The following is a 27,484-nucleotide window of genomic DNA, read 5'->3' on the forward strand; positions in this document are numbered from 1 at the left end:
TACTTATTTATTGTGGTACTCTTTATTCTGTGTTTGTCAAGAATGAGAAAATGAATTGTGATATCCTTTCAGATGTTTGGCACATTACATTGATGGCTTGTCTCCACATGTTATTTTTCTTTAATTTTCCACTGTCCAAAAAAAGCTTATATTAACATACCCCTGAATTAGCGTATTTCTAAAAATACAGAATAGTGCATGTGTAACTTATAATAAAGTATTCTTCCATTACACGAGTTTGTACTCAGGAAATGTAAACAATGAGTCCTTTTCTTCAATAAATAAAGAACATGGCTCAGGTTTCTCTCCCCAAGTGATGGCCCCTTTTTGCTGCTTGATACATCTAAATCAGCCAGAATTTGACAGCAGCTGCCAAAATGAGAATTCTCGCAATGAAGTCAGAGCAGGAGATACTCAGATGGTGAAACCTGGTGAAGCCTACATGTTTGCCAATAGATTCTCTGACATCCCCATGAACACTGCAGGACGTCAAGAAATGAAAGGGTCAAATTTCTTTTTCCCAGTGGCTTGTGATCTCTTCTCCAGCTGTTGTAAACTACAGCAATTGATAGACCGCTCTAACGCATTTGAGACCAGAATAGTTCCAGTCTGAAAATCAGCCATAGATGTTGGCACCAAAAATAAAAAAGTCAATTTCTTTGCAAATCTCCATGTTTCTAATTTAACTGAAAATGTCTCTCACTAAATTGTTCTAGTTGTACAATCTCAATCTAAAATGTCACTAAATGACATGCAATTGCTTTATATCCTTCCGTCTTTTCAGTTTTGTGTCTAATAGCAGAAAACTTTCCACCTATACTGTTCAGCTTCAGATACGGAACAAAGAAATCTTACACTTTCTAGGTAATTGTCTGAGGATATCATTGGTGTAATAGGACACCTTTTGAGCAGGACACAAGAGAATCTCTATATTTTTATGAAAATATCTTGAAACTCATTAATGAAAATATTTACCACCCATGTCATAAAGACACTGCCTTAATTACTGAGATTTTATGCAAAAAACCCATACCTACAATTCACCCAGTATTATTACCATGTATTAATATAATAGTCAAAGGAAAAACTGTCTTGGTTTATGACAATGGGCTAGAAAATCTCTGCTTAATTCCCAGGTTTCTGCCTAACTATGTTTAAATAAGCTATTTAAATGCCTTGGTCCTCAAGTTGCTACTCGCAAAACCATAAGCATAATCACCCATTTTACAGATGGGCTTTCTAAATAGATGTTCAAATCCTATAGTAGTAATGGTAATATAAGAACTCATATAAAAAGAAGTGTAATGTTCAAATGAAAGAAAAAACAGGAAACATGAAAAAACAGGAAAAATATATATTCTATAGAATATATATTCTGTTCTATAGAACACTTTTTAGCATAATTTAAATGTTTATACTACAGCTTCACTACATTTTTCTAACTAATTCTGAAACATTACCCTTACAGAAGTTCCTTTTGGTTTAGTTCATCCAATGAGGGGGAAAGCAAAGAATTCTGTCTTATTAAAATGCTTTCTGCAACAGTGATGCAATTTGATGCTCTTTTTGGTTGTAACTGCTTAAGTACTCAGTCATAATCATCAAGCGCTGTTCCAGAATTGTGGGGAAGCCCAAAATGGAGGAAGCTGTGGAATCCCTTTTAGAGGTCTGGAATACACTGGTGAGCAAACCCTTTCCCTCTGGAAAGGGGAGGATTGTGGTTTTCCAGTGCGATGATGATCACTTTTCTCTGACTACTATTAGATCATGCTTTCTAGAGGCAGATCTTTACAGCTCATGATTACACTTCTGAACAAGCAGGAATGTTGCTTTTGGATAAAATAACCGATTACTGGCATTTTGAAAAAGTAACTCAGAGGTAGGTAGTTCTTAACTTTCCTCTAACCTCAGCCCTCATTTCAAATTTCACGCTGCCACTGCACAACAGTCTCCACATGATTCTCTGGAACAAGGAACAGACGCTCAGAATAAAGGGCAGTCACAACAAGACTGCTGCCTCATCTGCCTTCATCCTTGGTTCTGAAAAGGTTTTGTTGTTAGATGGAAAACTAAACCCTTATATTCCTTAGACTGCATCTCTTTATCATTTCACATGTATTTTGTAATTTGGAGAATCTTCTTAGTGTATAAAGAAATATATGTGGGAGTTTTTAATAAAACACTGGCAGACTTTTATTGTCTTACAGTTTGGCATTTCATATTGCTTTTGAAGTATGTTTCAAGGTACAGTATATATTTGAAAGTTTCTAAAACAATATCAGATTCTAAAACTTTGGTTTTCTTTAGAAGTTTAGTAGGAGACTAAAATAATCCAAAACATTAACTATTTTTAGATTGCAGTTATAAATACTACTTCAATTTATATATTAAACCATTATAAAATAGTAACAAAAGTTCACTTTTTAATTAATTTCCTTCTCAGGAAATGAAATGTAAATTCTTATTTTTCCAGTGCAGAGTGGCTTTTTTTTTTTTTTTTTTTTTTTTTTGGACATCTTAGTAAAAACTGCATTTTCAGAGTTCCTCATTTAAAATCCTAACTAATCATGACATAGAATTAGTCTATTTATGGCTACAAAAAGCAAGCCTTGTTCTCATTATGCAGTAAGTACTAGCTGTTTATAGATCTGACAGTTTGTTGGAAGTGATCCAAACCTATAGTGCTATTATTCCTTAGTAAAATTTAAACAGCTGTAGTCATGTAATTCAAAACCCTGAAAGTCTGCTGCAGTGCTTGTTCTACTTCAGTATACCATGAATGCAGGATGCAGCCAGTCACATAAAGGATTCTCTTCTTCACAGAATGAAAGAAAGACGTGAACTACAAACCTGAATGCAACCTGAAAGGTCCAAATAGATGAGCTTGTGACAGCCTTTTCCAGAGCCCAGGTACAGTAAACCTTTGTCTGTGAATTTTCTGCAGTGAGCTAAACTCAGATATTGTAAATTGGGGAAGCTGCTTTGTGAAAAACAGAACAAAACAGAGAGCAAATTATTACAAGGGTATGTGACAGAATCAAAAGAACATAAAATAACATAGTTAAAGTATTCTGAAAATTACTGTAAAGAAAAGATGTTCGATACGAAATAGAATTATCTCCTTGCTGAAGTTTGAAAGTCCCTTTCTTTTGCTGCACTTTTCCTCTGCTCCTTGTACTGCAAATTGTTGGGGGAATAGCACTATCATACAACATATTTCACCATATGAAAACAGTATCATTTTAAAGTTATCTCAAATACCTGCAAAAGCATACTTTCTTAATTAACTGGGATATTTGTGTGCATACTTTGAAAGCTAATAGACTTTTCAGTATAAGTTTGCTGGACTGTCTTTGCCATTGATTTTACATGCACTGCCTGCTGGAAATGAAAACCAGAACTCTGTCAAAGGATGATAAAAGTATAAATGTACAGTTAGAGCTTCTCAAGTCATATAATTATTTAGAAGAGTACAATTAAAAGAATCTGAAAAATTTAAAGAGATACAAAAGGGAATTATCCAAAAGTGAATCATCCAGTGTTAGATTTTGATCGGTTCTTTTGGAAATGCATTTCTTTATACTAAACGTTAGTTAAAAGAAAGCAAACTGTATAAGTGGAAAATGTTAACCAACTGCACTCTGTAAAAGCAAGAATCTATACTCTGCATATACTTAAGTTTCCATCTGCAGCTTTGATTTACAACATACTGAAAACTGTCCATTTTACTGAATTGCATGGAATAATAATATAACTGGAATAAATAACAATTGCCACAAGCACCACAAATGAAAGCATACAGAAAATCAAACCTAGAATTAGGACCTACTGCTCTGCTAGACATTTAGTTGTAGGGATATAGTAACACAGTTCTGCAAGTCAGCAAAAGCAGGCATTTTGAAGAAAGATGGGAACACCCACTGGGGAGCTGACTATTTAAGGAGTGGCATACATTTTTGGAACTGACTTTATACTTTCAATATAGAGTGGGGAAACATGCTAACTTGAACTGAACACAGAAAAAAAAAAGAGATATGAAGCTGGAAAATAATGCTATCATAAAAAAAAGATAATACAAAAATATTAAGAAATTAAATATAAGATTACATTTCATTAAAAAAATCCCAAACAACAAAGAAAACAACAAGACAGACAACACGCATCAGAACCAGATATTAGAATATAAGGGCATGTGTTTGTGGTGTGTTTTTTTTAAGTGGAAACATTTAATTCATATTAGATACAGAAATAAAAGTATCCTTCTTTGTAGAAGCACAAGCCTTTATGCATTTTACTGACATATTCCACAGAAATGAGTGAGGAAAATCAAAGTCAGAGAAAGTACACTTCCAAACTTATCTGACAAAATAGATAATAAATTAAAAGACTGGATTTTATACTCTGGCAGTTCTGAGTCTTTTTAAAGTATATATTGCTACAAGGTTGCACAACTGGAGACACAGGGAAGCCTTTCTTACTGCATTTTGAAGACTGTGATCAAAACCTTCCAATATTTTTGAAGAGACACTGATTTTCTTTACAGGTCATATGACTCATTTTTATGATCTGGGAATTTTAACACATGCCTTCTTCTGCCATTTTTAAAGTGACACCTTTCTTAAAACTTAAGCTTGAGCACACAGACGATTAAAAATCCTTGTTTTGTGTTACAGCTAAATTCTGCAGGAATTCTATCATACTGGTTTTTCAGTTAATTTTGGCATTAGCAATCTCAGGATCATTGTTTTAAAGCAATCTGGCAAAATCATCTTCTGATATCTATTCCTGATAGACAATATTAATGTCTACCATATGCAACAGAATTTTTCAGAGAGAAATTATAGCTGATGATCTGTGTTGTGCAATACAGAGGTTAAAATGCTTGTATGGAACAGCAGGAGAGAATCAAAAATGACCAGTTTTGAGCACACTCAGTCTACCCTTCACTTGTTCCCATAACGGACATCTGATATACAGCAAACTTCACGTGCCGTATTAGGAAATGCAATACTGCCACCTCTAAGAACTTTGTATTAGTTACCTTATTACACAAGACCTGTGGTGAGCTAATGCTTTTGAGATGGCATGTGAAATGTTTATGAAATTTTTCTGCTGTCAAAATCTTCATGGAACAGCAACTTTTTGTACATCCCCATCATCTCGGAAACAATGAGCTTTGCTTTTTGTCCAAAAATTGTCAAGAAAAACAGTGGTATCTTAAGATTTTAAATCAGAAGCATCATGTGTGACTGCGAAAATTTCTTATTAACGAGGTACAAGTTAACTGCAAAATATATTTTGTCAGTGGACAATTTTTGGTTTTGTTTTAAACATTTTATTGCATTGAAAGTTTCACCTTCTCTGGAGAATTCTTTCTTGGGTAAGTGCTATTTACGCATCAAAAGAAATTAATGGTTCTGACTTCTGGTGGCAACAGCATGCTCAGGTAACCAGAATAACATACGCTGAGATTACCTATAGAACAGCTGTTCCAAACTTCAACATCAACATATGGAAATTTAAAAAGACAAAATATCAGCCAACATGGAAAAAACACAGATTGTGATAAGAATAATACTGATGAAGAAATGAGTGGTAAGATTGGAGACACTAAATGGAAAACTTTGCCAAAACAAATGTTAGTTATATGAGGATATGACATTATAGTCTCAGAAAAACAAAAGTCAAAATGTGTTATGCAAATGCCAAAGAAAACCATGTTCCTCAACTTTGTGGGGCTGCTGTTGAAAGGAAGACATTAGTTTTCCTCATAGGAAACAGCAACAATGTACAGCTATCTTCAAATTTATATACACCTTTGTCATGGCTGCTATCATAGACCAGCATGCCTCTTTTCCTTTATGGCAGCTGTTAATGCAGCAATTCTACCTACCAGGCAGACTTCGAGTCTCATGGAGGGATACATCTAAAACAGGAATGGCAGACCTCTCTGTAAGAATGGAAATTCTCTGCCTTCATCTCACTAATCTTCTAAATAAGAGTTTGGAATAACTCCTTTCTTTTGTAGTTGTCACACAAGGCCTTGGCTCACACAATACACCTATCCACAGTCCTCTCTTGCAAAAATAAATTTTTAACAACATATCTAACTTGCAAACTTCTTGCATCATCATGAGTAACTGGACATGCCCAAGAAAGTTTTGGCCAGCATGTTCTTTTAAAAGTTTCTGTAAAACTCTGTGAAATATATAGGGTAATCTAGTGTATATTTTTAAATTATACTAAAAAGAGAAAAGACTTTCTATCTAAAAGTCAAATGTATGGGGCACTGTTTTTTTCATTTTGTATAGCAGACAGAATCCTGTAAATCATCAAAAAGAGTATGTCTATTGTATATGTCTTTAAGTTTCCTGCAAGATTAAAACAAACACATTTGTATTTCTGTTTAATTTTACCTTGACAATAGTCGTAGTGTTCCATTAGTAATATCTGTATATGACAGATTTAAATAGAGAAGAGCTCTGCAACCTTCTGATATGAGTCTCATCGATTCATCCTGAATAATAAAAAAATTCCAGAAGTACATTAAAATTATATTTGTATTAATTTATCTTACATGTTTATGCAGAGCAAAAGAGGGAAAAATATGAATAAGTATTCTTCAGTCATCATAATAATTTTTATACATCACTGCCATTTTCTTTGGAAGCCTCAAAGTAGACACATGATGCTACTGTTACTCACTGGAAGTGTGGTAATTTTAGCATTCTGATTCAAGGAAACATTATACACTACACAGTCCTACAGAGCACAGGGGACTTTTCACAGGATTGAAAGCTAGCATATAGTTACATATTTTGCTAAACCAAGATTCTTGTTAGCCAATCCTGTTACCTAAATCCACTGGTGAATTTTCTCCATAAACTCTGGTACACTTCTTTAACCAATAATAGCATTTACAAAATGCTTCCTGTTTAGTTCCACCCTCTAGGTGGAACATTAGATTTGAGTAATTACAAGGCTTCCATGTTTTATTGACCTGCAAAAGTGGTACTACCTATATTGTTCTATATATCATTCCATTAGAATATAATGAGAATAAATCTCCTCGTATGAAAAATGTTTCACAATAAATGTCAATATAATAGAAAGGCAAAACCTAATCACTTATACATGCAAATGTAATAGCCGAGTGTGTATCTTTTGCCATGTTATGGTCACCTTTTTACTTTTTCAGTTATCAGGCAAAAGAACTACCAACATAGCTGGAAATTCAATACCGATCAACTTTAAAGAGGACAGTTTGTGCTTTTGAAATATATTCTTTCAACAAAAGATTTGAAAGAGGTGGTATCAGTAAAAATAGGTATGTTGACAGAAGATAACTATAATCTGAAGAGAACTGAAGGCATAGGGAGTGGTGAGAAAGCGTGGTGGGGGATAGCATGATGGGGAAAACTCTGAAACCTTCCAGGTGAGAGCAGCACAACCAGGGATCCATCTCAAGTGCCTGAACACAAACACTCATAGGATGGGAATCAACCAGTAGGGATCAAAGTCCACACATAGGTGCAGAGCTATGATTTCATTGGGATTCCAGAGATGCAAAGGGGTAGCACACACAACTGGAGGGCTGCAATGAGTGGTTACAGAATATTTAGGAATGACAGCCCAGGAAGGTGAGGGCAGGTCACACTCTATGCGAGGTTATGCCTAAATGCATGGAGCTTTGCATCGGAATGGGCGGCAAGTCAGTCAAGAGCTTATTTGTAAGGATTAAAGGTTAGACCTATAAGGATTACATTGTGGTATCTGCTACAGACTGTTTGATCAAGAAAAGAAGGTAGATGAAACCTTCTTTGGGCAGCTGAAGAAAGCCTCACAATTGCCTATCCTGGTTACTCATGAGAGACTTTAACCACACTGATATCTGCTGGAAGAACAATGTAGCTGGGCACAAACAAGCCAGGAGACTTCTAGAGTGTTTTGAAGACAATTTCTTGATCCTGGTGACTGAGGAGCAGTCTACGGAACATGTTCTGGACTTGTTTCATGAACGAGGAAAAACTGGTCAAGGATGTGAAGAACTAGAGTGGATTTGTTTAATGCAACCATGAAAATGAGGAGTGTAAAATCCTGAGAGAAGAAAATTGGACAAATTGTAGAAGAAAAAGCCTGAACTTCAGATTTTGACTTGTTTAGGGATCTGCTTAACAGGATCTCATGGTAGACAGCCCTGGAGGGCAAAGGAGTCCAGGATAGCTGGTTGATCTTCAAGGCCAAGGTACTCAATGACTTTTTTTGCCTCAGTTTTTACTGCTAAGGCTTGTCTTAAGGCCTCCCGGGAGCCTACTAGCAGACTTTGTGGTAGTGAAGCAATACCCATGGTAGAAGAAAATAATGTCAGGGAGCACCTGAGGAAATGGGATGAGATAGGATGCATCAAGAGTACTAAGAAAGCTGGCTCCTGTCACTGAGAGGCCTCACTCATAATTTTTGAAAGCTCATGGCAATCAGAGCAGATTCCTAATGACTGGAAGGTAGGAAATGTCACATCCATCTTCAGGAAATGGAAGAAGGAAGATCCAGGAAAGTACAGGCCTCATCTGAGTACCCAGGAAGATGGCAAATCCTCCATGAAGCCCTGTCCAAGCATATGAAGGATAAAAAAGTGATAGGGAACAGCCAGCATGGATTTACCAAGGGCAAAGCATTCCTCACTAAGGTGATAGTTTTCTCTGATGAAAGTACTGGATCTATGGATAAGGGAAGAAGAGCGGCTGTTGTGTATCTCGACTTCAGCAAGGCCTTCAATGCAGGCCACAGTGTCCTTTATAGCCAAATTGATAAAATAAAGGCTGGATAAGTGAACTTTAAGGTGAGTGAAAATTTGTCTGGACTGCCAGGCCAAAGAGTCATCACCAATGGTGCTGTTGGTGGCTTGTGGCAACTGGCATCCCTCAAGGGTCAATATGGGGGCCAGTACTGTTAAATGTCTTTATAAATGGTTTGGATGATAGGAACAGAGTACATTGTCAGCAAATTCACAAATTATTCCAAACTGGAAGGAGTGTCAATACATGGGAGGTTGGAATTGTTATTCAGAGAGACTTAGTCTGGAAAAACGGGCTCACAGAAACCTCATGAAGTTCAACAAAAAGGCAAATACAAAGTCCTGTACCTGGGATGGAATAACTCCATGCAACAGTACAGTCTACACACTGGACAGAAAGCAACTATCAAACACAGTGACCTGAGAGTCCTGGTCAATAACAATTTCAACGTATGTCAACAGTGTGCCCTTCTGAAAAAGGTGGCCAAGCACATACTGGGCAGTACTGGCCAGAGTGTAATCAGCAAGTCCCTGCTATCCCATTAACCGAGCCCTGGCATTACCTAGAAGGTGCTTGCTGGTACGTACCAAATGTATACTAGCAAGCATGCTAACAACCAAACAGAATGGACAGTTATGAAACAGTGTTTGAGTCTTTACAATTTGGCACGCCCCGGCCCTCTTTAACGTACTGCCTTCATGCCTACAATCAACACAATCCTTGAGAAGCATACAACCTTGAAATTTTACGCTGTAATTGTAATATTGTATAGTAAGTATTATGTTATGTAGAAAGATGATTCTACAGAGTTACTCAAAGGAGTTCACAATATAATACACCTTTATCCCTTCCTTGTAGCTGGTATAGCAAAGAAAATTATATAATCTGTGAAAATGGTAAGAACAAGATATTTGGCAATAAAGCTAACATCAACATAGGACAGAGATGAAGATATATGTAAAGCAGAACCAAAACAGTGTATTATAAATTAGAACCTCATGATTCTTCTGCAGCTCTTGCCTCTCTAACTCGACCATCATATGCCATTTGTGTATGAAGTTCATAAGCTGTATTTTATCCATGGTAATTTTTAAACCTTGTATGTTTCTGGGCTCGACCCTTGGACATACACTTCACTCCAAAGACAACTAAACTATACCAAATTATTTGCTTATATACTTAACACTATGAAATAGCCTATAAATGGATGTATACATTATGGAAGTTTACTAAAAACTCTCATTTCTAAAAAAATACTGATTTTATTTTTAGATTGATTTTATTATGAGCAAAATTTGCACATATCAGTGTTGTTTCTAAGAAATAATTAATTAAAACATAATCAAACATTGTTTTTCCATCAGAGAAGACCTATGAAAAACATTAAAGAGAATTAATGGAAGCAAGATAAAACTGAAAATGTTAAAGGAAAAAGAATGGACAAATATATAACGGTGATTGCATACTTAGACACCTTTCAAATAAAGGGTCTCACAAATATCTAGAAATTTAGTGAGACATTTTTAGAGCCCAGTTGTACTACTGAATGAAGGAATAAAAGAACTTGGAGATATAGCATTAAGATGTATTGTTGTTGACAAGTCCAAACTTAAAATAACAAAAAACCACCCCCCAGATCCATGAAGTTTTGAATCTTGTTTATTGAAATTAATTCTGATTGAACATACCATTTTGCCCCAGCACTGTAGAAAACAAATGAGAACTTCACTGATTATCTCTGAATCCTATTAAACTCCATTTTCAAAGTACTTAAGAACACAAGTTTCTACTTTTTATCAGGAAGATTTTTGTACCCAAATAACCGCATCACTGTATTCCTTCTCAGTATAAATTAGACTTTATAGAAAAGTATGCAGTACTTACATTTAATCCCTGGCATTCAGAGAGATTTAAGTCTTGCAAATTCTTACAATCACCTAAAAATAAAAAATATAAAAGTCATATTAAAGGTGAACAGTTCAAATTCTCAGGGTACCACACAAACGTAAGAATTCCTATTACAGGTGCAGTCCATCTAGGCCAATATCCTCCCTGAAACCATGGCCATAGCAGATCACTCAGAAGAAAGCACAGAAAACCAGAAGTAGAATACAAAGTTGGAGTAAGCTGTCCTGAGGAAATGTCTCTTCTTACACTCCATCAACTATTGGCTGGCTTAGGAACCAAGCTGTTTTCAGTCTTATGTTACCAAAGGACCAGAAAGCTACCTAATTAAGCAATTTGGTGTTAGGAAATGCCAGAATTCAGTTTTCCACATGGGTTTATCTGTCCCTCCCACTCATATATTATGATACCAGTATCTAATTATATACATGAAGAATTTTTTCCCTGTGAAAGTAAAGGTACAACAGCCAGACCGATTGTAGGAGAAGCCCTGCTTATCTTCCGTGAGTATGGAATTTCAGAGAACTTAGCTGCCTGACACAGTCTCTTTTGTGTGCATATAATCTATTATTTTTAGAAAATCCTATTTTGCAGAGATTTTTATAAGTCTAACAAAATAATGAAAGATAGATGTCTGACACTAGAAACAACCTTTACACATGTCTTCAACCACTCTTCTGCCAAATTTTGAGTCTATCCTCCAAGGTAAAGATGCAAAAACTCCTGTTAAACATAGTAATACCTTTTGCCTTAATCCTATGTTCAAAAAGAACTGACCTGTCTAAACTGAAATGAAAAAAATAGGCCTGATATTGATACAGACAGATACCTAATTTGGAAAATGCAGTATGAAAGATCCATAGAGTTAAAAGAAATATATTTTTAAAATCTTTAAAAACACATTTTCACATGGTAAGTCAAGTACATGTTTTCACTGCAATCAAGCACCAGTACAGCAATAGATCTGTATATTCTTTTCTATAGGGACTGTGACTTCACTGATATCCTGTTATACTGTCTAACTCAGTGCCCTTTTGAAGAGTAGGACAATACTGAGAGGGATTGCACAACTCAAAAGAACCTAACCGATTCAAATCATCCTTAAGGCTGCTAAGCCACAGAAACAACATACCTCTTACACAGTTTTTGCCTTAGCACTAAGAGACACAGTTATCATTTGAACCTGTACATGCTACTGAAAGCAGCTGCTCATTTTGGTATTATAGCTGAGTATAATTTAGTTAGCAAACAGAATGTAATACCAGTAAAAAATGCCAGTTCAGACCCAGGAGATGAAAAGGAAAAGGAAAGAGTCTTTCCATAATTATTTATTACCTTTCCTCCCCCAAGTTCTTTTTTCTATTTCCAAGCTCTCCTGGATAGAATGAGCTATCACATTATCAGAAAGGTGAACAGGTCAAAACAACACAGAGGATCCCAGTTATGATCCAAGTTATTAAAACACATGATCAATTTGCATGACCTAGCATACAGCTGCCAAAAGGTAACAGATAGAATTTCATTTTTCATGTAAGGGATAAAGTCGGCAATGCAAACACTCAGTCACAGTGTGAATGAACAGAATCTGAATGCAGGCAGGCAACTGGCAACTACAGGAGTAAAATGGAGAAACCAGTCAATGGGGTTTCAAAGGTAATCTTAACGACTGGCCACATGGATTAGAGGGATGCAGTAGCAGGCATAGACAGGCCTGCTCCATCTTTCTAATGAGTAAGAACTGCACAAATACTGAGAACGCCCTACAGTTGAGATGGGGTTTAAACTGACCTACCAATTCGTTAAAAAATGAAAAATTTCTTTGCTTTCAAAATAATTTTACCTGATATTAGTTGATTTATTACACCACCTTTCCTCCAGATAAAAACACATGTTTTGACCCTGAAACAATGGTGTTTTAGAAACAGAACATCTGTGCAATGATCTGCACACAAGATTGGGATTCAATACCTTCCCAGGTGCTAAGGTCAAAAAGGACTGAGCATAATGCAAAGATGTCCACAGTCATAGAGAAAAAGTAACTAAGTAGTTAAGCCAAACAGTGACGGATTAAAAAAAGTTTCAGAAGGAATGATACTAACTGATAGCTAAAGTAGAAAATTTGTGAGATGGAAAAAAGTTAGAAAATACAAAAACCTGAGGGGTTAAAATGTTTCTAAGGAAGCACAACCTTGTGGCCAAACTTCACTGAAAATAAAGGAAAAGGGCAGTGCACAGGAGTACTATGGGAAATTCAGGAGGGAACACAGGCCAAAAAATTACTAAAAATACTGAGGCAATTTTGGACATGATTGCAGGGAGCAGTCCTTGTCTTCCTCTAATAATAATAATTCCTAATGATTGTGTTTGGCTTTCTTGGAAAGACAAAAGCTTCTGGCATACCCCTCTGTACTCTCCCTCCTCAGGTGGCCAGACCTGGAGTGGTTTGAAGCAGGCCATGGCCAGGACCTGAAGGTTCTCTTTGAACTCTGCCTACGCTCAGATGACATATAGCCTCATAGGCTCCTGCAAAAGATTGGTTTTGGGTCCTTCTCAGAGCAGTCCAGCCAACTTTGTCCACCTAACATGGGCCATGAGAGATAGTTGGTAGTAGCAGGGCTAGTTATGATAAATTTGGGCTCAACTTGTTTTCAAGTCCACATTTGAGTGCAGTCTAAAACTGGGGGTTTGACAGGCACTGGATGATTTTCCCTGGTCTGGCTCTGGAAAACATCAGCTTCAAGCTCCTCTTTCAAGCTCATCTTCCAAGATGAACTTAAATACAAAGAAGATTCAGCCTGATGCCATTTTCCTGCATACATGAGAACCTTCTAACAAAGATCAGTTAGAAATTGGTCCATATAGTTTCCAATGTTTAAGCAAAATGAACAACAGTAGACCAGAGACAGTAAAAACAACAAAAAAAGGATAGGACATTAAATCTTCAAAGATTCTGTGAAGCTCCAAGTAGTGGGATGATTGAGTACTTGACTGAATGCTGCATTTTATGTATGAACCTCCACGAAAACGCCTGCTTCATCTGTTCTAATGTTTTACTTTTCTTCCAACACAGGGATCCCACATACCCCAGCTGTGCCTCCTCAGATCTGTACAACACTGATTCAGACTGTCCAAAAATTTCAACTGTTCCAGCTGTCACAGAAAATAACTGGGGCCAGCTGAATGTCAGGATGCAAGTAGTTACTATTATACTACTACTTCTTCTTTGCAAAGCATCTGACTGTAGGAAGACAAGGAATAGGAGTTTGAGAAACAATGAAAGGGAAAACATCTTAAGGAAAGCATCTAGCACGGTTAAACGCAATGCTCGAGGCCTAACATGTGACATATACACTTACCTTCACGAGAAATACCTAGATTGTCAGGAAAGAAAATTGATTTTTGTGGCACCTGATTGGCCAGAGGATTTAAAACACATGCTGCTAGCAAGAAACAGGATTCGTAAATTGAAGAATAATATGTTTTCCAAGTATAAAGTACTGAAAAGTCTGGATTTACAACAGAATGATATATCAAAAATCGAGAGTGAGGCTTTTTTTGGTTTGAATAAACTTACCACGCTCTTACTTCAGCATAACCAAATTAAGAGTTTATCTGAGGAGATTTTTATTTATACACCCAGTCTAAACTACCTACGTCTTTATGATAATCCCTGGCATTGCAACTGTGAACTAGAAACTCTTGTTACAATGCTACAGGTTCCAACAAACAGGAATTTGGGAAATTATGCTAAGTGTGTGCACCCAATAGAACTAAAAAATCAAAAGCTAAAGCAGATAAAAACTGAACAGTTATGTAGTGAAGAGGACAGGCAGGACCCCCAAAACATAAAACAGAAGCCTGAAGCTGTCAAACCAGAATTTGATTCCTCTTTGTGCCACATGTATGTGTTTCCTGTACCAACTCTGAACTGCAAAAGAAAAGGTTTGTATCTGTCCTTATAACTGAATTAGTAATTTATTCTTGCTCCCTTACTACATTTATTCACTACTATTTACAGCAAATTAATATATACTAGTACTCGCTTTACTTACTTTAACTAATACTGTTAATTGCTTTTCTCTTGTAACTACAAGTAACAAATAGGAATTCTTTCTGCATTTTATCTGTACTCTGCAGCTACAATTCCACAGATATTCTTTAGTGCTCTAGTATATCTAACAAAAAACAACAGGAATAAAATTAAGCACATACTTAAGTTATTGAAAGACTAGCATTTGAAAGACTAGTTATTGAAAGACTAGACTATTTTATAACTAGAAACATACTAATAGGTCAAATCACAGCTGTGCTGAAATTGTTGTAGGACAGAGAAAAGCACAGAGTGTCTTTTCTTCTTTCCAGTGTACAAACACAAAGATAGCAACAACTTTGACAGAAGCGAGCTGTGCAGCAGGACTGAAGCATCCAGCTGTGCTTCCAATGCCCAAAGGAACCTGACTGCGATGGAGAGCCATTGCATCCTCACATTTTCTCTGCAAGACTTCTTGTACTAAGGGAAGAAATTGTATGCTTTTGTTCATAAAGAAATACTTCCTCTGGGTTCTTCTGTCCGGCACCCAGAAAACATTTCAAAGTTGAAGGGCTTTCAAGAAATGTTTTTCAGACACTTGGATCCATTCCATTCATAAATCCTTCTCCTAAAGCCACAGTTAAGCCTTAAGGGTGAACCAGCTGGGGCATATATCAACACAGAAGTGCACATTTATTAATGCTTTATATTTCCCATATTTTATCCCATGATGAAACAAAGCAAACAACAAAACAATGCAGAAGAGAGTAATTCTTTAGCATTACAAATCTGAAATAAAAAGCATTACTAGAAGTGTCCAAAACTGGGAGGATTTTTTCCCAACTTTTGCGAAGCATAGCCTGTACCGCCAGACCACTGTGGTATGTTTTGCCTGCTTGTATCTTGCAATGTGTTTGCTAAACTTCTATTTGCTTTAACAGTGACTTAAATTTATGTCACAACTCTGTGTGCCCTTATTCTTGGACCTTAGTGGCACAGACAAACTCAGAAGTCAGTATAAGGAGACAAAACCTAAACATAAAGAATTAATGATTTCAGTATTTGATTACATGGTTTATATGCTGTGTATGTCACACAAAATGGTCCACGTTTTTACTTTTTTTCCACTCTTAAATGCCTTTCTTCTTTCCATGCCTCACTTTTCTCTTTGTTTTACCATGCAAGTACTACTTCTTTTTTATTAATCTTTTTATTAATGATCTATGCTTTTTTACTGGCTAACATTTATTAATTTCTTGATATTCACCTACCTTACCTTTCCTTGTGGATAGGATCGTAATTATTAGATTACAGATTATGATCTTAATTATCCTTCATAGGATCTTAATTATATCCTTATTACCTTATGTCTCCAGTAAATTGTGCTACTGAACAAAAACCAGGCATATATTATAATCTTAATATAAGCAAAGACTGACTTTCAAGCACTCTCCATTTAGTGGTATCAAAAAGACGAGCTGAACACATGAACATACTCAAAAAATTTTGGCAAGAAAAATGTTACTTTTTCTCTAACTTCATAGAAACATTCAATGTGGTCTGCTCTTCATGGGAGTTTCACAGGCTTTTACCGTATTTTTAAAAAATGGTCTACTGTCTTCAGTACTAATAATGAAGGAATAAATGAGTGTACTAGAGGGTAGAGGGACTCCCTCCTTCAGGTCAAGAACTAAGTGTTTCAGTCCAGGACCTCCTGAATGTCCAGCATGGACACATTGAGTACGTCCAGTATTTTTTAGGAAGTATCAGATCTACTGTGCATGCGCTTGACAGCTGGATGTAGATATCCCATGGACATTTGGGATTTCTGAACACATGGTGATCTTTGATGAAAGCATTGTACTTACTGTCTTTGCATATGATTACTGTGCAGTACATGCACAATTTCATTGGAATTTTCATGAGAAATAGGAGTGTAATGCACCAAAAATCCTAGGGAAACACAATTATTTCTCTAAATCCACATGGACAAGATTTCAGAGTAGGAAAAAAGGTGCATCAGTTGCCAAACCAGTAAGATGACATGAAAAGCTCCAATCCATTATTCCTTTACAATCGAGGGGACAGACTGACAAGCAGCATGCCAGTACTATGTATCTGTAAGGAGGTCTGGCAACAGGTCAGCAGCTTTCAGTTAATGCCAGAAAGATAATGAAAGAAACATCTTAAAAATACATATAACCATGTGCATGTTCTCCTTTTTGAAGAACTTCTTATTTATATCTCATCAGACCAGTAATATGCCAGATCTTTCAGTACTTCAGAATGAAAGTGTCCGATGTCCTTGATTCTGTTTTACAAAACAAAAAAGCAACAAAAGTTGGATGCAAAAGTAATTACTGCTTGCTTTTCTGCAAATGATTTTGTATTTGCAAGAGCAGTTGAAAAAATCTGCTATCTAGTACTGCCAAACTCTCCAAGACTCTAAATTTAAGCATTATTTGCATTCATTTGGTGATAAATAGGCCCTGACACTTTGACATCTGCACAAGCAGGAAGCACTGCAACCAGAGCAGGCTGGAGTAGTTATAATATTTATGTATTTATAATACCAAAGTTCTGCTCAAAATCAGATATCAGGCAGGAAGACTCTGATATGTTGCTTTAGTCTCAAGAATAACTGATGCATTAGGCATCTTCAGAACTTCAGAATTACACTGTAATTATAACTATATATATTACTATAAATACTATAACAACTAACATTTTTATTGCTGATAAGATTTAGAACATTTTACCTTTTGGCAACACAAAAGAAAGGATGTAAGACAGCACACTATAATTTGATCATGGAAGATGCTCACATACCAATGAACATTTTTATATAGTTACTCTGGTTTCTTTTCTTTGAATGAACAAGCCCTTCACAACTACTTTTTATTAGTATAGTATCTTCACTACCTACCCTATCCCTATGTGAATGAATAGTACAGTTCTATTAAAATAAAAATATGAAATGCAGAAAGAGGCTTTACTATAAGCACTAATGAAGAGAGCAATTTTACATGAAAAGTAAAGACACAAGTGAACAAAGCAATGAAATTCAGAAGTTGAAAAAAACACATTGACACTTCTGGTGGGGATAAAAGGGAAAGAAAACAAGAAAAAATGTTAGACTGACAAAACTCTGTGTGGCATGCAACTGTGATACCTAAGCAGTAAGAATAATCTAAAGCTGACACAAGTTATGTCTTTTTCATTTTTTAAGATTTAAAGAAAGTTCCAGGTAACATATCTCCAGATATAGTTAAACTTGATTTGTCCAACAACAAAATTAGACAACTACGAGCCAAAGAGTTTGAAGATGTCAGTGAACTGAAGATATTAAACCTAAACAGTAATGGAATAGCTTACATTGATCCTGGTAAGAATAATTTTAAATATTCATTCAAAACTTATTTGTGTTTTATTAATTATAAACTTTGATAATATTTCTATAGGATATAAATATGGAGGGAAAAGGATTTTAAAATCTAGAAGTTGGTGCGAATTTTACCTTTTGTACCACTCAATTCATAAAGGTTTGCGCTGAAATAACATCATGGAAGTCAATGGAGAGAGACTGATTTCAGCTGCCCTTTCTTAATACTAAACCAATCAAGTGCAAAAATTTAATTCTGTAGACTGAAGGCTAATCATTTCCCAAAATGCTAAATAGTTGAATGATTTTTTAAATATCTTTGACAAATCTAAAAAACCTTGTCTTATAATGAGGCTGCTTTTAAAAATATATTGGACAATAAAGTAATAGACAAACCAAAAGGATTTGAACTCTTTTGAGTTAAAAATCACTACATATAACTACTCTTAAGTTATATAGTATTAGAACTCAAGTGGCTTTGTTGGCAATTTGCTTATCACCTATGTACATTTGGTTTTAACTGTGAAAGCTGACACAAGGAGAGAGAGATAGAAAGTATGAAGTAAAAAGAGCCTTCTCTAGTAGCATTTTGGAAGTTAAACAGCAGTAGAATGTCGTAATAACAGTAAAATGGTACTTATGAGGTTTAATATTACACAATTTATTTAAATTAAGACTTCTGCCATTAAATGAAACAGTATACTTGCAAAAAGTATGAACTGCTCTCTGAAATGTGACTCAGAAGCATTATTATGAAGCTCCATATTTATTATCTTCAAAAAATCATAGAATGGTTTGGGTTGGAAGGGACCTCAAAGATCATCTAGTTCCAACTCCCCTGCCATAGGCAGGGACACCCTCAACTAGACCATGTTGCCCAAAGCCCCATCCAACCTGGGCTTGAACACTTCCAGGGAGGGGGCATCCACAGCTTCTCTGGGCAACCTGTTCCAGCACCTCACCACCCTCATAGTGAAGAATTTCTTCCTAATAGCTAATCTAAATCGACCCTCCTTCAGCTTAAAGCCATTCCCCCTTGTCCTATCACTCCATGCCCCTGTAAACAGTCCTTCTCCAGCTTTCCTGTAGGCCCCTTCAAGTACTGGAAGGCTGGTATATGGTCTCCCTGGAGTCTTCTCTTCTCCAGGCTGAACATATCTTAAAATATTAATTTGAAGGTTCTTCCATGTCTTAAAATATTAATTTAAAGGTTCTGTACACATACACACACAAATACATACATACATACATATAAAAACAACTAGCCCTGCACATTGTCCAATACATAATCAATTTTCTTATTTCTACTTCTGTATCTCAGCAATAACAGTAGACTTCTATGAGCAAATCAAGCATTCGTTCACCTACACTGTCCTACTCTACACTCATGCATGCTTATTAAGTGTTTTATAACTTTACCAGCAGTACAACTCCCCCAATGTTGATATATTTATACCAATATGTCACTTCTCAAGGCACAAGCCATATTTTAAAGTGGAGTGAAAAACCTTTTTTGCAGCCTTTAGCCAAAAAAAATTAATAAATGTATAATTATGAAAACATTTTTCCCTTTGCAGATACACTTTTTTTCTCCTAACTTATCTTTATAAGGTACCAATAACTGTTTTTCTATTGACTAGCTGCTTTCTCAGGCCTCAACAACTTAGAGGAGCTGGATCTATCAAACAACAGCTTACAGAATTTTGAATATGGAGTACTGGAAGATCTCTACTTTCTGAAAATACTGTGGCTGAGAGAGAATCCTTGGAGATGTGATTACAACATTCATTATGTTTTCTACTGGTTGAAGCATCACTACAATGTTCACTACAATGGCCTAGAATGCAAAATGCCTGAGGAATACAAAGGATGGTCTGTTGGAAAATATGTTCGAAGTTATTACGAGGAGTGTCCAAAAGACAAGCTGCCCATTTATCCAGAAACTTTTGATCTGGACAAAGATGATGAGGAATGGGAACGACACAAAGAACAATCAGTTCAAACAGTAAAGAAGCATGGAGTAATTGTCACTGTGATAGGCTAATAAGGGAATCCTTTTTTTTTTTTAGTACATTCAAATATTTGATATTCTGACAAAGAAAAACATGCTGTTTACATTTTTTGTTAATTATATTGATTGTTTGTAGGACTATCTGCCTGCAAAGATTTCTGTTTATTGCAGTTAATAATTACAGAATGGCATTAGTTATACGGCATCCTTCATCAAGTAATTGTTTCTGACAATTTGTTCTGGACATTCTTGTGAAATATTTTGGCAAATATTTGAAACTATACAGTAGAAATTGATAGACACAAATTTACATAATGTGGTGGGGAGAAGTTGTCTTATGTATGAATACAGCTTATGTGTTGACATGGAACTTGCTGCAGGATTGTGACCAAGACACCTTTTTCTTGAATGTATTGGTAGTTCTTTGTACCTATCAGTTCCCTGAAATATTCCCAGAAAACATTTCTAAGATTTTGGTATCAGCTTCTTGTTGTTTTATTGCATATGAAAAATCAAACTGAAGACTAACCTCTAATACAGTTCTAAAACACCAGGAATGGCAGTTGTTATACTGATTAGGGTTCAAACCCAGAAGCTGGGTTCTACTTGCTGATGTGCCAGTGTTCCTGTTCATTCTGGAGTGGATAACTCAGCCTCTGCCTCTTCCGTAACTGAGCTGCCTGAAACCACGTGTATCCAAGGCACGGTCAGTTCCCAAAATCCAGCTCCACATGCTCATATTGCCCTTGTTTGGTTTTTGCATTAAGCAGAGATGAAGTCTGTCTAGGAAGCACTTAGGCTGCTGTGTCAGTTTGACACAGATTACATGCTATCGCTTCTAGGTGAAGAGGACCACGTGAAGGCTGCTGTGGCCTGCATCCAACACGCCAGTGCCCATCCAAACTGAAGGTAAGAATGCTTTTGAGTGCTGACTAAAAGTGTGTGACATTCTCAAAGTCTGCCCTTCCCGCAGCTCATTTGTGAAATGGACATTACAGCACCTCACCACACAGCTGTCTATGTGAATATACATTCATTAAAACCTGTGATTGTTCTAACAGTATGGTAACAGAGCTGTACGAATGCCCCAGCTAAGTAGACAATATCTCTAAGGATAAAATTCCTTCTTACATAATATACTGGCTAAAAGTTCTTGTACAAAAAAGCTGGGTTTACTGAATAACTATTCTTAGCTTTTACATAACACTTCTGGTTTTGGGTTTTTTTTTAAATTTCTGCATCAGTTAATCATGAACTAGCAGAACTAGTGCCTCTTAAAGACAGATATTATAAACCCTTTTTTACCCATGGAAATGATAAGTAACTCCCCAAGCTCACATGGTGGAGAAATAAAGATGTCGGGTTAAAATTTCAGTATTCCCAGCTCAAGCCCTAAGTGCAAGATAGAGGTTCAGGTCCAAAACTTCACATATCTGTTGGCTACCATGGAAGGAGTTCTGGAACACTCCAGGGAGAAAATTTGCTCCTTTAAAGATCGGCATACAATTATGGTGTTTGTGCATTCCTCTGGTTCTTTAGCCACAAGCCCAAAAGATCTCACATTTTCTTTTAGAAGTGCAATACAAAGCATTCAGCGCTTTTATCTAACATGAAATAAAAGAACAATATAAAGGAAAAATTCAGAAGTTATTAAGGGTGGTAGGAATGCCAAAGAATCCTTAAGCAAACACATCCTATCATTAACTGTATTCCTTCATGTCCTCCATTATTCAGATTATGAATATATTTAATGATGCTTTACTGATAAACTGAATAATTTAGCCATTTCTTCCGCAATATTTTTTTAAAGATTTATAGCAAATACAACAGTATATTACTCATTCCTGCTCCTGGGAATATCTAAAGCATTATCTTAATTATTCAAGGTTAATCCTGCTAAGAGGGAACATAGATGAAAATCCCATACGACCAGTAATAGTCACTAAATGGGGCATTTTCTAGAAACTTAAAAGTCCTGAAAGAAAAAAAAAATCTATCGTAGGTAGTAGCCAGCACTAAGTGAAGCACTCCTCCTCCTCTCCAGTTCTGGAGGATTATTTCAGAACAGAATGGAATTACTGCGAATGATTGAAAAGGACAGACAATGGAACCACAGCAGAACATCTGTTATTGGCAGCACAGCCAATGGAGAAAAGCTGAGTAGGAAAAACTGAATGTATAAACCATGTTAAGTTAATTTCTGCAAAGAGACAGTGTTAAGAAAAATAACTTGAGCTTGAGGTAAGCTAAAGTCTGAGTAGAAAAGGCAATCCAGGAAAGGAATATAGGATAAAAGCTGAATGAGAAGTCTCTGATCTCTGTCATCAGCAAAAGGGTACCAGTTAGAAATGCAGTGGAAAAAGACTGGGGACCACAAGCAGTGGCCTAATTGTTGTAAATAACAAATTCAAAGACTCTGGGGATTCCTAAACAGACCAAGAAATGTCCTTCTTAGGACCAAGGCTAAAACCTGGGTGTCATAGTGATAAATAGGACAAACATTCAGTAGAAGCCAGAGCTAGGGGGGGTATGTGTGATCATGCAGGGTTCTCAAACAGTGGCACCAGGAAATGTTGCATCTGCTGAAGGTTCAAGGGGGATGATGAGCTGAACATCATGAACTGCCTATATCTAACAGCACAAGATGTTTGGTGACAGCTATTAAGTGTGAAATCTGGAAGTGAAGGACATATCAACACAGACAACCTAGAGGACCATGGTTCAACAACTATCCTACAAATAAAGGTTTCAGTGTGAACTTATGAAATCAGTGCCATCTCAGAAGGTCCATGCAAGAGACTTGTGCAGTTACACTAAATTGAAATTCAATACTTAAGAGTGGATCTGTCTAGACCTCTGAGAATTAACAACTGAAAACACTTCTAGCAGTCAAGAGAAGAACCGACTGAATGCTGGAATTATCCTTGATACTATATTCCTTAGATGGCCTCTGGAGCTTTCAAGCCGTAGCTAGAAATTCTGGGTTTTTATCTACAACGTACTATAATTTTATTCCATACTGTCTGAAGTTGTTGCATATTTCAGCTTTTGCTATGATACTAGAGAATTGTTATAAAATAGATATAGGAGTATTCAAGCAGCAGTTTAGTTTCCTATAATTAAAAAAAGGGGGTGGGGGTGAGGGAAGCCCTCCTTGAAAAACTAACTGGAACTCATTAGGGTTTTCTACATGTTGGCATTTTCAGACAGCTATACTGAGGATGTGGCAGAATAGACAGTAATTGCAATTGCAAACATAAGAACAAATTGCAAATGTAAGAACACAAGCATGGAAATACTAGACTGGAGCAAGGGCGATACAGGATAGCATGTTCTCCCGACAGCGCTTAGGAGCAAACTCTTTGAGAAAAGACTGTATGAGCAGGAAAACCATACAGGAACTTTGACAATGGTACAGAAGGAGGCAGCCTAAGGAAAAAGACAAAAATATATTTGAAAACCATACATACGGGGGAAACGACTAACAGTTGATAAAAAATCCAGCATTATAGGGTTAACTGCTATTTCTCTGAGCTTCCCCGAAATGCACTGTAAAGTAAAGCACACCCTTCATGCAGCACCACAGCCACAAACCACAATTTAATGTTGTCATTTCTTTGTTTCTGTGCTATTTAATCACAAATGTACCAGAAACACTTCCACGCCTGAAAGAAAATCATGGGCCTTCCTCTTCCTTTGTATGCTTTTTTAAATTCTTTCTTTCAGTAATTTCTCTCTCAAGTCCCCTTCTTTCTCTGTCCATATCCAGGAAATAATTCCATGATAGTGCATTATTTTCCTGCTATGCAGCATACGTACTAGCAGTGCTGTCTTAAGGCATAAACTAGAAGCAGTGCCCCTCTCTACACACAGCACACATGAAACACAAAAAAGATTATTTTGCACTATGTTTTGCCATGAAAGAGTGCAAGAAAAATGGATAGGTCTGTCAATACTGTGATCTCTACTGGGACACTAAAACACTTCAAAAGCTTCTAAGAAAATTTTAACTCCTGCACTACAAATATGAATGGCAGCTTTTAAATGCTGTTCTCAGTCACACATGGAATGATTTTCTTAAATCACTGAGTGGGTGAAGTAATACCACAAACCCCTGAGCTATAATCCATGCATCTCATATACTCATTTTTCTTTGGCACAATACAACATTCATCTGCCAGAGACAGTCTGAGCTGGAATCATATAACATTCATAAGTAAATATTAAACAAAGACTACTATTTCAGGCATACACCACATACCAAAGCTGCCGTACATAAAAACAATTTTTTAAAATTGCAGCTAATTAATTTACAAAGAAGTATTAACATGATTAGGCAGCCAGACAGACATAAATGCCAGTTAACATCATTGCTGTTTTATCATTAACAATAAAAACGTGCTGCCAAAATCTGTGTAAAAGATGAGGTCAGAACTGTAGCTCGGGGAAGTTTGAATGGACAGATTCAACACATCTGTAGCCTATAACTGAACAGACAGTTCAATGCAGTTTGTTAGCTGAAGAAATGTCAAAGGAAGAGATTTTCAATATGATTTTCAATCACCAAAAACGATAGAGAAATAGTTTTGCAGCAATTTTAAACCATCCACCAGAGCTTCAAAAGAATGGCATAAGTAGGCTGTATGATCAGTATCAATGAGTTTTAACAGAAGAAATATGTTACTAATCTAAATAGCAAAAGTACACTGATATAAATGTGTTTCATTCTTAAAAAGAACTACTGGGTACCTTCCAAGTTAGAAGAAACAGGTTTATAAATCAATGTTTCTAAAAGCCCCTGTGGTCCATCAGACGTGATTCATCACAATAGTTTAAAATTAGTAGCACTGAGTAGATGTAAATGGACATAATATTTGATTTTGACCCTACAGAAAACATAAATTATCAACAAAAATGGAAAATACATAGTCTGTAGATACACCAATTGAATTTAGTGTCCTTGATATGCAAATGGAAATGGATGGTAACCAAGATACTGATATTCCAACTGATATAATCAATATGCTGACACTAATTTCAATTATTTTCACTAGATATGAATCAGTTAAATGATGTGATGATAGAAAAGGCAGTGTATATATAAAATATAATTCTATCATCACAACTGTTCTTTACATGTTTTAAGCTTTAAATGCAATAAACATAACTATGGTTTTAGTTTTGTACTCAAATACATAAGAAAACAAAATCATAAAAAGATTGAACGTTTCTAAATACAGTCCCCATAATGGAGGCGACGTGGCTGTGTATGATTTATTTTGGTTTGCTTTCTTTACGAGCTGCCAAAGTGCATCATAATATTAAATTATTTCACTAAAGAATTTGCATGCTGATATCATTGAGAATGTTATTTTATCCTGCAATTGAAAAGCCAAGACCATGATCAAATATACTTTTTATTTTGGCCAATTGTTCTTTTCCATCACCACTCTAGAGAGCAAATTGTTCTCACCCATAATTACACTGTCACTTTCTAAATCAAAAGAAAACACACTGAAATTGTTACAGGCTGCATCAACAATTTCAATCATGCATTAACTGATTAAATAGTAAATGCATTATAGTCTCAAAACGTCAAAATACACTTTTAATTTGGAAAATAAAAACATTTTCCTTTTCTTTTTTATGCATTTGCATTGAATTAAAGTGTAGGCTAGAAAAGAGTTGACTAGTAACATTCTCCTGCTTAAGAAATACTGAAGTAAAGCTGTGCCAGGAATCAAAAACATTTCTTGGGATCTTGCCTAGTTGTAGCAGAACAGTTTTTTCTTATGAAAACACTACCATGATGTTTTAACACTCTTCATGATAAAATGGCTGAATATCAGTTAGGATGCAGGTAATTCCTAGCAAATCAAGTACTCTTTCACAGCTAGTAGTGAACCTCTAGCACTGATCATAAAGGCTTTTATTTTCCCTGCCCACTTCTCTGCTTAGTGGAGCATACAACTGCATCGAGAAAAAGATTACTGACCTGAAACTATTGCAAAATGCTGTCCCAAAGGGAATTAACCTCTGATCACACGGTCATGTGTACTTCCACACATATTATCAGGCAGGACTAAGATGCTTTTCTACATCCAGAGGGACTCTGTTTTGGCAGTAAAATCGAGTACCTATATCTGTGCTAAAATTTGAACACCACATTAATATCTTGAACCACATATCTTGAACCTTACTTGGATTCTCTTTTTTTTTTTCTTTTTTTTTGTCTGTGAGCCTCTTGTTGGAGGCCAGTAAGTAGCAGTGTACCCCAGGGGTCAATACTGGGTCCAGTCATGTTTAACATCTTCATTAATGATCTGGATGATGGGATAGAGGGTACCCTCAGCAAGTTTGCAGATGACACCAAACTGGGGGCAGAGGCTGATAAACCAGAGGATTGTGCTGCCATCCAGAGGGATCTTGACAGACTGGAAAAATGGGCTAGCAGGAACCCCATGAAGTTCAACAAAGGGAAGTGCAAAATCTTGCACCTGGGGAGGAACAACCCCAGGCACCCGTACATGCTGGGGGCTGCCCAGCTGGAAAGTAGCTTGTCAGAGAAGGACCTGGGCTGCATTAGGAGGAGTGTTGCCAGGAGGTCAAAGGAGGTGATCCTTCCCCTCTACTCAGCACTAGTGAGGCCACACCTGGAGTAATGTGTCCAGTTCTGGGCTCCCCAGTACAAGAGAGACATGGACATATTGGAGAGAGTCCAACAAAGGGCCATAGGGATGATCACAGAATCACAGCATGGTAGGGGTTGGAAGGGACCTCTGGAGATCATCTAGTCCAACCCCCCAGCTAAAGCAGGATCACCTAGAGCAGGTTGCACAGGATCACATCCAGGCAGGTTTTGAATATCTCCACAACCTCTCTGGGCAGCCTGTTGCAGTGCTTGGTCACCCTCACAGTAAAGTTGGTTTTCCTTATATTGAGATGGAACTTCCTGTGTTCCAGTTTGTGCCCATGCCCCTTGTCCTGTCACTGGGCACCACTGAAAAGAGTCTGGCCCCATCCTCTTGACATCTGCCCTTTAGATATTGATAAGTATTGATCAGATACCCTCTCAGTCTTCTCTTCTCCAGACTAAAGGATTGATGAAAGGACTGGAGCATCTCTACTGTGAGAAAAGGCTGAGAGAGCTGGGACTGTTCAGCCTGGAGAGGAGAAGGCTCCAGTGGATCTTATCAATGTGTATAAATACCTGAAGGGAGGGTGCAAAGAAGAGGAAGCCCAGTGGTGCCCAGCAACAGACAGGACAAAAGGCAACAGGCACAAACTGAAATGCAGGAGGTGCCATCTGAACATCAGGGCACACTCTTTTACTATGAGGGTGACTGAGCACAGGTTGCCCA

At 36.6% G+C, this 27,484-nt stretch overlaps 2 protein-coding genes across 3 annotated transcripts in view; one reads left to right on the forward strand and one right to left on the reverse strand.

The window, feature by feature from the left end:
- FBXL13 (F-box and leucine rich repeat protein 13) overlaps nucleotides 1–27,484 on the reverse strand; it is a 102,348-nt gene that overhangs the window by 38,829 nt on the left and 36,035 nt on the right. Inside the window, exons 10-12 of the mRNA XM_075776541.1 lie at nucleotides 10,680–10,732; nucleotides 6,417–6,517; nucleotides 2,851–2,980 (exon numbers count right to left, since the gene is read on the reverse strand). Coding sequence (XP_075632656.1) covers nucleotides 2,851–2,980; nucleotides 6,417–6,517; nucleotides 10,680–10,732 — 284 coding nt within the window. The remainder of the gene's footprint in view (nucleotides 1–2,850; nucleotides 2,981–6,416; nucleotides 6,518–10,679; nucleotides 10,733–27,484) is intronic.
- LRRC17 (leucine rich repeat containing 17) lies at nucleotides 1,627–20,676 on the forward strand. 2 transcript variants are annotated; one of them, XM_075736320.1, is made up of 5 exons: nucleotides 1,627–1,681; nucleotides 2,824–2,910; nucleotides 13,771–14,642; nucleotides 17,960–18,115; nucleotides 19,753–20,676. In XM_075736320.1, exons 3-5 carry the CDS (start codon nucleotides 13,889–13,891, stop codon nucleotides 20,154–20,156), a joined length of 1,314 nt encoding a protein of 437 aa, XP_075592435.1. In that variant the 5' UTR covers nucleotides 1,627–1,681; nucleotides 2,824–2,910; nucleotides 13,771–13,888; the 3' UTR covers nucleotides 20,157–20,676. The 2 variants fall into 2 exon arrangements, with proteins under 2 accessions (XP_075592435.1, XP_010306921.1); XM_010308619.2 differs by lacking the exon at nucleotides 1,627–1,681 and adding an exon at nucleotides 1,821–1,879.

This window comes from Balearica regulorum, chromosome 1 (assembly GCF_011004875.1).
Source record: "Balearica regulorum gibbericeps isolate bBalReg1 chromosome 1, bBalReg1.pri, whole genome shotgun sequence".
NCBI classification, from domain to species: Eukaryota; Metazoa; Chordata; class Aves; order Gruiformes; family Gruidae; genus Balearica; species Balearica regulorum.

Excerpts from the sequence above, each read along its gene's own strand:
- LRRC17 (XM_075736320.1), top strand. The coding sequence starts at position 13,889 with ATGCAAGTAGTTACTATTATACTACTACTTCTTCTTTGCAAAGCATCT. Across the intron at positions 14,643-17,959 it reads TCTGAACTGCAAAAGAAAAG|ATTTAAAGAAAGTTCCAGGT; the intron begins GTTTGTATCTGT and ends TCATTTTTTAAG. Across the intron at positions 18,116-19,752 it reads AATAGCTTACATTGATCCTG|CTGCTTTCTCAGGCCTCAAC; the intron begins GTAAGAATAATT and ends TCTATTGACTAG.